Here is a 14,628-nt window from a genome sequence, read left to right on the forward strand (position 1 = left end):
AAGAAAACTTAATTACAGCGTCCCCTCCCTACTCAAATATAAGCAAAAAAGCCAAATCAAAATGAGAATCCAAAGTGAAGAATTCCCCAGTCGCAGTGCCCCCCCCCCTGCTCCAGCACCTGGGGTAGCTTAACCGGTTGCTCCCCTTAGAATGGCTCTGTACAGAAACCATAAAAAATGCAAAAGCAGGGAGCAGTCCCCTAATATATTGATGGTTTCTTTTTGTTTAATGACACCCTTTATTGATGTCACTGTTTTGAAAAAAATGTTTTTTATTTAGTTCTGATTTAGAAGCTATAAAAGAAACGCAAAATAATGATGTAAAGTTTCAGCCCAGTGTTGCCAACCCTTTAAACTAAACTATACTAAAGTATAATAAAGTAAACGTTTTTATTAGTAAAAAATATACGTAACTTAAGAATTAACTTACGTAACAAACTTTCATAATCTTTTATTTTTATCCTGTATACGAGGGGGTTTGTACCCTCGTTAATACCTCGCTCTTTACACTAAATCGTAAGTTGTGTCCCAATTCTTTAAGAATAACCCCTGAATCAGAAAGGCCGTATAATAAAAATTTGAAATTACTAAAAATACTTTAGCATAAAGAGCGAGGTATTTATCTCCTCCTAAATACCTCACTCTTTATGCTAAAGTATTTTTAGAACCCCTCATATGCGTAATAATCTCTGTTCGTTTTAAGATTCAATGCTACTCCTTCCTTTCATTTAAAAAAACGTTTTCATGTTTATTTTTATTGTTTTCTTATAGTAATGCTAGAAAATCCTGCTCCCTTTTCTTTGAATTTGTCTTCCCTCATGATAGATTACTCCAAGGAAAGATCCTCCAACATAGCCCCCTCCCCTCAGCCCCACCCCCAAACAAAATAAAATCCCCCTGAAAACGTCTGTACACTTCCCAATAACCAGTACTATATGTAAACACTGGTCAAAGTTTGTAACTTGCAGCCCCTTCCCCAGGGATTGTGGGGAAGTAAGTCATCCCCAAAGACATAGTTATTATGATTTTCGACTATGTTGAACAAAATGGCTATCTCAAAATTTTTATTTGTTGACTTTGGGAAAATATTGAGCGTGGGAAGGGGCCTAGATGCCCTCCAATTTGTTTGGTCACTTAAAAAGGGCACTAGAACTTTTCATTTCCGTTAGAATGAGCCCTCTTGTGACATTCTAGGACCACTTTGTCGATACGATGACCCCTGGGAAAAAAACGAAAAACAAGCAAACAAACAAATAAACACGCACCCGTGATTTGTCTTCTGGCAAAAAATACAAAATTCCAAATTTTTGTAGATAGGAGCTTAAAACTTCTACAGTAGGGTTCTCTGATACGCTGAATCTGATGGTGTCATTTTCGTTAAGGTTCTACGACTTTTAGGGGGTGTTTCCCCCTATTTTATTAAATAAGCCAAATTTTCTCAGGCTTGTAACTTTTGATAAGTAAAACTAAACTTGATGAAACTTATATATTTAAAATCAGCATTAAAATGCAATTCTTTTGATGTAGCTATTGATATCAAAATTCAATTTTTTAGAGTTTTGGTTACTATTGAGCCGGGTCGCTCCTTACTACAGTTCGTTACCACGAACTGTTTAATAACAACTTTGTTAATAATTAACCATGTGTTCACCAAATGCCATAAAAATATAAATTTATATTTGGCTTATTTAGTAATCAAACATAAGACTATGAAAAAGCTATTTAGCCAAAAAAAGTAATATGCAAAATTTGTTTTAATTATGTATCTGCGGAGAGCCAAAATCAAAACATGTATTAAAATTCAAAAACGTTCAGAAATTAAATAAAACAACAAGTTTTTTAACTGAAAGTAAGGAGTAACGTTAAAACTTAAAACGAATAGAGCTTACCCCGTATATGAAAGGAGTTTTCCCTCCTCAACGGATCTCTCTTTACGCTCAAGTTTTTTACTGTTTTAAAAAGTAGAGTTAAGAGAAAGAGTCAAACATTAGCGTAAAGAGTGTTTAATAAACCTTAAAAAACTTAACTTTTAAAAACACAAAGATAAGCGCTGAGGAATAAATTTTAAGATCTAGAGTTTTCAATCCAGCCAATTGATTTTAGAAGTATTTTTTAGTCTTAAGCGGTTCCAGTTTTTTGTATTTTTCATTTTTACCCTCCAAACCTTTTTCAAAATAAAGCTACTAGGTTTAACTGGTGTTTTTTTTTTTTTTTTTTCCTTGGAACTAATTGTAAAATCTTTTAGATCCTTTTTCAAAGATCTTTTATGCTAAAACTGATTTTAATGACATTTCGGGTTAGAGAGCAAGATCTCTTTTCAAAGCATAGAAAAATTAACATTGCAATGAATTTAGAGACTTTCCCCTTAAAATAACCGTACTGTCAAATTGGAATTTACCATTCTACTAGCAAATGTAGGTATAGTAAAATTCTGAGATGTTGTGCTTTGTCTTGGACCCTACATGGACCTATTCTGGTCCTGCACTTCCATGAAGGTCAACTCCTACTATTCCCCTTTTTTCCCATTTTCAATCATGATTATAACCTTCATTGTCAAAAACTATTCAATCTATTTCATAAATAGCGGTCTTGTTCATAACAAAGTTAAGCTCAAATTACTATGTCTCCAAAAATTATATTGACCCCATAGCCCCTGGAGCATAAGTTATAAGCCATGCAAGTTCTCTATTGCTTTCTATTGCTATCTTTGAGAAAGAGGAGGGGAAAAGGTTGACCGTCTGTGTGTTCAAAAGGGCCAAAATAGGACTGAGTTGACTTTTGGAGAATCTCGATTGAAATGTTAACTAAATCAAACGACCCTATGTGCACATGGGTGTAAAAGGCATATTTTAAATGTCTTGGAGACGTATCTGCAATATCTTAGGAACGGCAAAGGTCAAACACTTGACACTTTCTGGGTCACTACTACTGCTACTTTGACTGCAATTGGAACCGTGTCTACTTGCGATTGCTATTGTGGCTACTTGTGACTTTGACTTAAACTACCAGAGACTACGATTGCTTGCAAGTGCAGCCTTTTTACGACAAAGACTAGAGACGAAGAATTCCTTCACTTCTATCTGCTTTCAGGAATGGTTGAGAGTAATATTAAAAGAATTAAGAGATCCTATGACCATTTGATTGTCAAAAGGGCGTATCATTAATATGTCAGGGACAGCTAAAATTAATAAGCTTTCAGGGTATGTTAGGGGAATCCTTAGAAGTGATTAGAGAGTAGCCTCAACCTCCCGCAATTCTTCCATTCATATAATTCCTCCACAACAGTGAGAAAATTCTTGAAACCGCGAAACAAATATCGCAAAGGTCTAATAACTATGTCCCCGGGAATGCCCCACCCCTTCCTCAGCCTTCGGGGAAAGAGTTATAAATTATGCAATTTTTCCATTGTTTACATACAGGGTTTGCTCTTAAAGTAATGGAAATGTTTACCCTGGGTGTGTCCTAAATGGCTAATCATAGGAAGGCAAAACTTCAAAAAAATGTCGAGGAGGATGTTAAACTAAATTAAAAGATATGCCTTGACAAATGGACTGACAAGGATATGCTGTGTGCAAAAGGTTGGAGTTCTTCTGGTGTTTTGAGGTGGTTTGAGGTTTTCCGTTCTGTCAAAAGCTCATTGCTCTGTCTTCTACTCCTATTACTACTACTTCTCCTACTGCTACCACTACTACTACTCCAACTAATGTTACTCCTACTATTACTACTACTACTGCTACCACTACTCCTAATGCAACTCCTTCCTCCGTCTCTGTCTTCCAAAGGAAATTCGAAGGTATACATAAAAACTATATAAAACTATAAAGTTATATTTATAACATTGAAAGAAAGATTAAAAAATAAAACCTTGAATTGCTGATATTTCCAGAAATTATTATCATTCTCATTATCATATTTTTATCATGAATCTTATTATCAGGGATTATTACCAGACAATAAATATATTCATTTTGATTTATTTTTTCCTGTGAATTTGCGGTGATTCATTTTTATTTTCTGTTGATTTTTCAAAAAATTAAAACGAACAGTCCAAAATACATATAAGTTTTCAAATAAATACGAATAATACAAAAGGTTTTAGAACTTTTATGGTTAGGGGTGAGGATACAACATCGTTTACAGATGTTTAACATGGGAGAATCTTGGTTTAAGCATGAAATGAGGTGACTTAGGAACACACTATAGATAGAAAAATAATATACTTTGAGAAACAATGAACGTACCTGAAGAAGTCACAGTTTGAGAAGAAGTCGTCGAGGTTGTCTGTAAAATAAAGTGCATAAATAATATCTCAAAAAGCTAAAAAACAACAATAAAGAGGAAATTGAAGAAGGAAAGTAATAGAGCCAGGGGCAAAAATACTTATCCTGTTGCTATAATTTGGCTCTTGATGACGGGGTATGTCATGCGTTGACTTCTGTAGCTGGAAAGCTTTACTACAACATGAAAATAAGTAACAAAGGCGCAATGTTGATTGGAAGGAAGCATTAAGTATTTCCCCTAAAACTTCTGTTATCAAGAAAAAATGGTACAAGCAAAGACGGTCGTCTCAATCTATAAATATAAAATAAGTTGTTTGTGTGTTGTGTGTTGACTGACGTCATGCATATTTGTCGACTGACGTCATTATAAGGATTGAGTATTATGCCGTCATGAAGTTATTTGTCGACTCACGTCATGTTTGTCGACTGACGAAATTACAGACAGGGACACTGGGATACAAATGACGACCGGGACACAGGGAATATAAATCATGACCGAGACACAGGGACACAACTACAACAGAGACGCCGGAGGGCACAGGGGGATATATAAATGACGACGGGTACACAGGGAATTTTCGATTAGCAATTTACCAATTATTCAACTATGAATATGACTAAATGAAGAGAGCCCCAGAAGAGTAAGTTTAATATATTGTTTTTACAAGTCTGCTTTGAGTGACCAGGCAGGATTCACGGAAAATATTTCTACAGGCAAGAATTTCCAAGGCAAGTACTATTATTTACATAGATGACACATTTGCATAGACTTATGTGGACTAGGACTAGATTTATATGCTAGAGCATATGTTAAACAAAATCTATCTTTCTACTGTCAAACAGTGCGTGGTAACCAACTGTGTGTAAGGAGTGACGAGGCACAATAGTAACTGAAATCCTACAAAACAAATTTTCGAAGACATCTGTAGACATATCAAAAGAATTGGCTTGTTATGATGATTCTAAATATGCAAGATTCGTTAAGTTTAGTGTCACCCATTACAAGGTGTAAGCCCGGATGTGTGTTCTTTATTTGAGAATATCGGGAAAGGTTTCATTTGAACAGAATTAAAGTTCTAGCGCCCATTTTAACGACTAAAAAGATTGGAGGGCAACTAGTCCCCCTCCCACTCCCACTTTTCCCTCAAAGTCAATCAAAATTTTGAGGTAGCCATTTTGTTCAGTATAGTTGAAAGGTCTAATAATTAGGGAGGATAAAGCAAAAGACTTCGGCATTGAATTCACAATGGGTGAAAATGAACAGCCTGGACCATCAAATGAGACAAGACAAAAAAAGAGAACTTCCAAGTATTAAAAATGATAACTTGTTGGAAGAAAAAGAAGTTTCTGTTCCACCACCCGAATATTTAACAAATCTACAATCCAGACCATCATTTAAGACTAGACGAATAAGGGCAGCTAAAGCAAAAGGCATTCGTAAATTGTTCAAAGGATAAATAATAAAGAGTACGGCATTAGACTTTACAGTCCCTACTGGCGGTGCTGATCTCCATTTGTTGGCCCTTCAGCCAGGAAGTGCAATGGGGGTCTGGGGCCAACCATCCTGTGCTTTCACACACCCTTCCTCTTTACCTTCCCTAGAGTTCCCCAGGTACCCATTTACAGCTGGGTCGACTCTGGCTGAGCTTAGAGATTCACGCCACTAACCCTCGTCCCAAACTAAATAATTGGGTATACTAGGATTCATACCCTCGCCCTCTCAGACAATCCCGAATCCAGCGGAAATTGTTTGAAGTAAAGAAAATACAAAATGAAAGAAATGAAAATGAAAGAAAAATAGGATTAGAAGATAAGGAACAGCGAGAACCAAAATGTGTCAAAATTGAAAATGATAGCGATGATAATTCAAAATGATAATTCTTTGGAACCAATTTAACTATCAAACGTGATAAAACCAAGAAAACATTCCAAATAAAATGTTAGAAAAATAAATAAATCCAAGCCAAAATATTTAGTCACCTGTTAAATAAAGTGAATTCATTTGGAAAAACTCAAAAGAAAAAGGAAGCTGGAAGGGGAAAGAATTGCAACAGCTTTAAAAATAAGAAAATGGTTATCCAATTCTAATCAAAAACGTAATATCAATATTTACTATTTGGATTTTTATTCTACTATAAGGCATAGAATTTTCTATAAGACATCTCAGACGACGGTGCTCAACTAAAAAGTCCCTCATTTAATCCCATCACAGACACATACTGGATAGCTGTTTACAGGATGTCCAGGGGAGAGAGACACAAATCAACTTCGCGACATGTATGTGACTTAAAAGGAGAGCTTTACCTGAGAGTGATTCAGGTTCTTGCAAAATTCAGGCTTCTTGTTGAACACTTCCTCCATTCGCTCCTTAAAAAAAAAGTTTAAAAAGTTATCACTTTTCTTACTTCCTTAAATAAGAAATTGTTAGAACCTTATCAAAGAAATATCAGTGAACGTCCATTAATCTGACACGTCGGAATCTTTTTTTTTCAATAAGTGAAGATTGTGATCCAGTTTTGAGAAGGTATGGGGATTAGTAGCCCTACTCATGTTAATTTTTGATCGTTTTGAGTATGACTCGTCTATTTATGGCGATTTCTTTTCATTTTGATACTGATTTGAGGTATTTTTATGCTTGGACCATTGTTTAAATTTATTTTTGCTCCTTCTTGGATGAATGGAACTCTTTTATTTTCTATGGAAAACTTGTTTCGTCGAAAAAGTTTTAATTTTTTTATTATGTATTTATTTCATTTTTTACATTGACATAGGCTTCTTCATGGAAAAAAAAACATTGTATATATTTTCAGTTTATTTTTCCTATAAGAATTCATAATATGGGTTGCTATTTGTATGTTGGAGAAACTTTTTCTACGATTTTTAATCCTGACACAAAGGGTGTCTTTTATATTAATATTATACCTTCTGAAGTTGACCTGAAAAACAAAACTTAATATCGTTCCCGAAATATATGCTCTTTGACAGCCTGGATACACTTACAATGCTTTACTCACTTAAATTGTAAGAGGGATTAGTTCCCCTCCAATACCTTTTGGCTATTAAAATAGTACTAGCTCTTTCAATTTTCAATCGAATGAGCTCTTCTTAAAGTTTCTATGACAACAAATGGCCAAATCGAATTTTCTACCAGATGCATTTCCGGAAAATGCGAAGTGTTGTGCATTTCCGTCGGTATTGAGGAAGGGGCAACCCTTTATATCTGGAATACATCAGCCAAAATTAATATTCAATTATTCTTATTTTAAATGCACATTGAGGCAAAGTTGAACCTGAATTAATTGAAAAACGCTCATAGATTAAATGAGAAAAACAATGTTTTTAAGCTGAAAGTAAGGAGCGACATTAAAACTTCAAACAAACAGATATCCTTACGATTTGAATCCGGGTTTCTCCTCCTCAGCACCTCGCTCTTTATGCCAAAGAGTTGTGACGAAGAGTGAAACATTAGCCTAAAGAACAAGGCAGTGAGGAGGGGACAGCCCATTTTTCATACAGAATAATTTCTACTTGTTTTAAGCTTTAATGTCGCTCCGTGCTTTTGGTTAAAAAAAAACTTGTTCTTTATTTAATTGTACATACAGAAATCAAAATTGGCTCATCTTAAAGCACAATTTGGTCCATTAAATTAAATTTGCCGTTACAACAATATTTTGAACGTTCTGCTTGTCTTAAAGCCATCTATAGTGTATACAAAGGTAAGGCTAGATTGAGTTTTTGCTATGTAACTGTAATTCAATTGATGACTGAGTTTTGTAATCCATACGGTTTCGAAAAAAATCTTAGATATTTGATCAGACCAATGTTTTTTCTCACATTACTTACTTTTTTACGACGATATATGAATAGCAACTAAACCATGCCAAATAAAATCTAAAGGAATTCATCCCAAAAAAATCATCCCATAGAGCTAGTGTAAAATTAGGCTTTTTTCTTCATAAGTATAAGCATAATATCAGCTTAAAAGTAAGTCCTTACAAAAGAATGCAAATTACTAAAAGTGGGAAGACTAGTACTTAAATTAGTTTCATATTTGAAATACTTACCTTTTGAGCGCAGTTAAAGTAGTTTGAGCCTGCCCTCTCCGTAATGCAGAAGGGACAGTTTAGATTTAGTTACTTCTTTTGGGTTTCCAAAGATTCTGATACTTTCTCTTATAGTGATTTCTATTTGTTCATCTCTTCTTCACCCATAACTAGTTAAGATTAAACAAGAAAACTGATAACCCAGAAAGCTAATTCTTGTTTATCGTCTTCCGGTCATGACAAAGCTGGGTTTACATGTTGTAGCAGAAGTGTTGGTGTTATTGTTGTGACGTGAAAGCCCTAAAGGACTGTACTTTTAACTTTAGTTGTTGTACTATTCTATCATTATTGTAAATAGATTAACATTTTTTGTTTAACTTAATAAAACAAAAACAAGCAAAGCAAAGTAAGTTTAGTCAGGTAAAAGAACCAAGCAACTATTTGAATTTTGGCGTCTATAATAAAATTTTAGAATAAAATTTCCCTAGAGAATTCCAAAAAGGTAAAAAAGAGACTCCTTTAATTACTTGCGTAATGAGAATGTCAACAATATAGTTTTCTCTAGTAAATAAATAGTAAAACTTAATTGCATTAAGTAAAATGTTTCTGGTCGGTTAAATAAATGTTCTAGCTCTGATCTATGACAGAATCGCACAGACTATTCACTCAGATCGACTTTTTTTTTCTCATCCAGAGATGTAAATCCGGCAAATGAAGCAACTTTCAAATTTGTATCAGAAAGTCTTACCCATGAAACCCAATATTTAATAAAAGTACGAGGTCTAGATGTCTTACCCTATCCTCGGCGTCTGTACTTTCCTGGTCCAGGATATATCTTATATAAACCTCGGTGACCTCTATAATAATACTCCAAAATTCGTCATAAATACCAACTGATTCGTCTCCCAAAATACCAACTAATATGTATTTCAAATAGTTTACTGTTGGCCTGTGGCATCGGAGGAATTCTGGCATTGATAAAAGAAAAACTTCCCTTTCAATGTCAGTTGTTAGATGTTGGATAAAATTTCTCAGCACTCGGCTTCCAGCTGATAAATATTCCCAATATAAATGCACGGCGCCTAAAAAAAGGAGTGACTTTGTTACTAGGAGGAAAGTTTCTTTTTTCTGTCACGAATAGTAGGAACTAACGCCAAATTTTATTAGAATTTTATTTGAAATATATATATATATATATATATTTCTAATAAAATTCTAATAAAATTTTTCATGAAAAGAGAAATCACCAATGCAACAGCACAAAAAAAAAAAAGAAAAAAAAAAGAAAAAAAGAGAGAGACAGAAGGAGAAAAGGAAGACTGTTTTCCTAAATTAGTGATTAATATAGACCAGCACTTGAATGAGGACTTAACCCTACTCATCCATACAATCACATAGGTCAAACAGCTTAGCAATACACAATCAACCATAAAGAATAATCCATGGACAGGCAGTCATGTCGTCAATAAGTATAAGTCGTCATTTACCAAACAATAGAAAAAATAATATTGACAAATATTTCAGAGGCAACAACCCAACACAAGGGCTCATCAGGAGAATACACTGGCCTATATAGGATATCGCCACTTTAAATTCTCTAACCAGCACAGTGTTGTGGCTACCATAGAATATCCATGGCATCCCCGTGTCAGGTATCACCCCCAAAATACATGCCTATGAAAGAAAAAAAAAACAGCAAATGTAAAACTACCAAGTAAAACCAAAACAAGCTTATCCTGTTAATATATCCCTCTTTTTAGCAACAATAGGTAAACTAAATATTATAAAATTTACCGAATCACATATATATATATATATATATATATATATATATATATATATATATATATATATATATATATATATATATATATATATTTATATGTGTGTATGTATATATTTATATATAACATAATATTATATAGCATTATATTCAAACTTTTTCGTATTATTTTTCAATTTTAAAAGTTTCTTTTATTTTTCACTCACGGGTACCCACACTTCCCACAATCCATTATAATGTATTAATGTATAAAGTAGTGTGCACTCATTGTTTACTGACTGGAGGATAATAGTGCGTCCAGTGGCTAGTTTTTCTGATGAAGGAGACAAAGAGGTGAAAGGACTTGGTGATAGCCTATATACCTCTCTGTAATTTTTGGAACTAGAACTCTCTTATTATAAAATTTTGCATATTATTAATGCATTTTCATAAAAATCATGAAGGGGAAGGCAATGTGCCAATAAATATGTAAATGTAAAAAATATACATAGGACGTAAGTTTTTTTTTGAAGACCACACTGTCTTTTTATGACAAATAAATAAAAGTCCACTGTCTAATAAAAGGACTTACCCCCATTTGAACTTTTATTTGTTGGTCATAGAAATACCTATGCTGTATATATGGGAATAATCGATATAGCAGGTCTATAACTATAAGTTCAGCAACATTTTGTTTGCAATTAGAAGAAGAAGAAGTTTTTTTGCCACCTGCATTAAAAATTCAACTTACATGATATTTGAAAAATACCTAGAGAATACTTATAGAAAAAGAAGTTTGCGCCACCTTCATTAAAAATTCAACTTACATGATATTAAGAAAAATACGTGATATTTGAAAAATACCTATGCTGTATATATGGGAATGATAGACATAGCAAGTCTATACTTAAGTTTATCTGCTCATGATTATCATTGATGTATGTGGTTGATATATCAAGAACTTTTGTCTCTATTTTTCACTGTTTAATTAAGGGTTAGAACTGTCCAAGTTCTAAAAGTATATTTCTGGAAAACAAAATAGGTTTTTTAGGTTTCAAGGACTTCTTTTATATGAAAATCTTTCATTTAAGAACCATATTAGTTCTATGATATAAACTTTGAGATTCCACAAGAGTGTATACATGGTACTTTTATTTATATTGTATATGCCGATGTCTTATATTCAACTATAATAGAAGCTCCAAGGTCCATTTGTTCAAATACATGTCACCCAGATGAGTTGTAGCATCCTAATTCAATATATATCAAACAAAATGTTGATTTATTTGCATTTCCTGATGATAGTGCACATGCTTGTGCCAAGTGGGTAATAATTTGGAAATAAAGCTTCAAATACTGATGGATATAGCTTATGAGTGGTTTGAAGCAAATTGTCTCGCTCTAAATATTTCTAAGTCAAAAGTTTCATTTTTTTCTGGTATTGGCGTGCAATTTCCTGGTTTGAATATTATTCCAAGTTATAAAGTATATTTTTAAATCACAAAATAGGTTTATTAGGTTTCAAGGACTCACTCTATATAAAATCTTTCATTTAAGAACGATATTAGCCTTATCCGATTAAAAGTGTCAAGAAACATAAGCATGATACGTGAGTTAGGTATATTTTTCCTGGATGTATTTTAAAGCTTCTTCATAATTCTACTAAGCAGCCGTACATAAATTACTGTTCTATTGTTTGGATTAGTACTTTCCCATCCATATTAAAATCACTTTCTCTTCTTCTTGAAAAGGCCCGTCAGCTCGTTTTAAATATGAATAGTAAGTAAAAAAAAAATCTCTCCGTAGGTTGCGTCCACAGTATTTCCTATCTTGGGCTAATTTTGTTCTTAAATATCTTCACAGTCAACTTCGAGTTATAGCCCCGAGTTTACGTAAATCTTAATGGAACTCGTAACTCTGAAGTTTTATTTGTTGTGAGATCTCCAGCCGTAAGGTAAGATTTTAACTCTATTAAATAAAAAAAAAAACAATTTTTTTTAGCTGAAAGTAAGGAGCGACATTAAAACTTAAAACGAACAGAGATTACTCCGTACATGAAATGGGTTGTCCCCTCCGCAATCCCTCACTCTTTGGGCTAAAGTTTTTAATTGTTTTAAAAAGTAAAATTGTGACAAAGAGTCAAACTTTAGCGTAAATAGCGAGGGATTGCGGAGAATAATAGATTTTGGGCCAGCATCCAGTCCCCACGCAGCAATTCAGATGAGGATATGGTCTTCAAGCAATCACCCCTCCTTAAAGTTTGTGTCGATGATTTCTATGGAATACATCGCTAGCTTACAAATATCTGCCTAATGAATAGTCATTTGGAATCAATCAATTCTTCAAGGCGGGACATGTCTCCTCTCTAATTAAAGATAATATTTTATTTAGCAAATTATTTGAAAACAGCTTTCTGAGTAAATCTCATAATTGAGCATAAAATATTTCGAACTAAAAACGAAATGAGCTTCAAGATTCCTGCTAAGATTAGTCTGAGGACTTCCCTCCTCCACATGACTAGACCCGCTGGCTTATACAACTACAGTCACTTTCAATAAATGCTACTGGATCTATAGTACTTTAAAATAAAGGCTCAAACCGAGGAGTTCCTCTGCTTCTGGAAGTAAGACGGCACTAGACCCTTAAGATCCAAATCAGCGGTGCTGATCTTAAGACCCTGATATACAGCCCTGATCTCTGTTTCTGGAAGACTAATTATATTTCAAGAGCAAAATCATGTTCGTAGAAAATATCGCCGTTACAAAGACCGTATAGCGTCGTCAATGTCTTCATGTTTTTAAGGATCGTTTTTTATTGTGGAGGGAAAACAAAAATAAAGAATAAAAGAGCACAAATTACAATGTATAGATGAAAAACGGGGCTTCATCTTAGTATCAAACATAAAATTATATCAAAATACCTGTAAACTGTAAAATTCCGCTTTTTAAGAGGCTACTAAACCCTAACGACGACACTCCAGAAGATCTCCAATAGGACATCAAGAAGAAGTTGTAGCTCCCGTCGGTTAACTTTACAACCTCTCAATGAGAGACTAGATGTGGGGTCACTGGCTATTTCCTAAAGTATATTCACTACACTCTACGCTGCACCTCCATTTGAAATGGTCTTCCAAGGGATGTTATCCCTGAACACCCATATTTTGATTAAAAGAAAATTCAATAGATAAAACTCTAGAGAGAAAACTTAGGTAGATGGCAGACTAGTGACATAACATCCCCCAGGTTTTTAGCAGCCTGGCACCATGAAAATCATCACCATTAAAGAAAAATTATCCCAGTCATTGCCACAATCCTTTAACTTTAAGAAATGAAAATGGCCAATCCAATACATCCAGCGGATAAAAGACCACCAGTAGACGCTAATCGGAATAAATACTCATTGTAGGTGCTACATATGGGCTTCTGTCATGATAGTGTGACCCTTTTTATTAAAAATAAGAACCTATTATTGGAACACTGCCAATCCTCCAGGGGTGCTCCTGGGTTCAAACCTCTTTCGAATCAGGTAAAACCGTTTGTACGATGAAGGGTTTTTCGTCCCTCTCATCTCTTCTCAAATAGTGCCTTAAGTCTTGAACCTTGATATATCATCAAGTTCAAAATCAAAACATAGATAATATATCTACAATTATTACTTACTATCACACCAACTGAAAGTAAAGCAATATCAATTTAGAATAAAAATATTGTAATGTCTAAAACAATATTTCTGTTTTCTTACACCAGAAGAATTTGTTCCTCAAATTGGAAAACACATGTAAAGTGGTTCTAAATAGCAAGACCTGACGAGGTTCCATTTATGCAAAATTTTATTTCCATTTCTATAGTACTACTGTAGATCTATGGTTTTTTAGTCCTGAAAGCAAATTTTTACATGTTTATTTCACGGTTGATATTCGTTATATACCAGTAGTAAGTTATTTACAATACCGGTGCTACGGGAATCAAAAGCAGTACTACGCAGTGGTTTTATCGGCTGCCCGAGATTAAAAAATAGAGATAAGGGTCAAGAGCAAGACACTAACGGACCAAATCAGGATAACATCGTCGTTTCCAATCTGTTCGTACGCAAATTTCAAATTAACAAAGAGAACCGTTCTAAGTGGTTTCAAGACCATTTTATAGAGAAAGCAGAGCAAGAAAAAGGGCATATATGAACAAACCTTAGACTCAGAACTTCAAGCAATCTACTAGAAAACGCTACATTAGACGTTACTAGAAACATAGTTTTTTCTAACCAAAATGAAATGGGAACAAGTGTCCATATCATAGACTTGGCTGCCTGTTTACGACCTAAACAAAAGTCAAAATTAAAAAGTACTAAACCAATAACAAATATTTTCCATAGAACATTAAGATACGCATATACTAAACAAGGAATGTTGGCATACATTGACATTGAAACCCGATGATATTTTCCTCTTCCAAAAATATTTATAAAGGAAATACACCAAAGGCCTCAGCAGTAGGGCAAAAACTAAGATCTAAAAAAATTGAGCTACTTGGAACTATTTTTGGATTAT

At 33.9% G+C, this 14,628-nt stretch overlaps 2 protein-coding genes across 2 annotated transcripts in view; one reads left to right on the forward strand and one right to left on the reverse strand.

The window, feature by feature from the left end:
- The window catches only part of LOC136028526 (uncharacterized), a 69,436-nt gene that overhangs the window by 36,825 nt on the left and 17,983 nt on the right, over positions 1-14,628 (reverse strand). Inside the window, exons 3-5 of the mRNA XM_065706370.1 lie at positions 9,119-9,405; positions 6,585-6,647; positions 4,242-4,281 (exon numbers count right to left, since the gene is read on the reverse strand). Coding sequence (XP_065562442.1) covers positions 4,242-4,281; positions 6,585-6,647; positions 9,119-9,405 — 390 coding nt within the window. The remainder of the gene's footprint in view (positions 1-4,241; positions 4,282-6,584; positions 6,648-9,118; positions 9,406-14,628) is intronic.
- The window catches only part of LOC136028215 (uncharacterized), a 177,216-nt gene that overhangs the window by 35,948 nt on the left and 126,640 nt on the right, over positions 1-14,628 (forward strand). The gene's annotated exons all lie outside the window — the stretch shown is intronic.

The sequence above is a fragment of the Artemia franciscana genome, chromosome 6 (genome assembly GCF_032884065.1).
Source record: "Artemia franciscana chromosome 6, ASM3288406v1, whole genome shotgun sequence".
Classification (NCBI taxonomy): Eukaryota; Metazoa; Arthropoda; class Branchiopoda; order Anostraca; family Artemiidae; genus Artemia; species Artemia franciscana.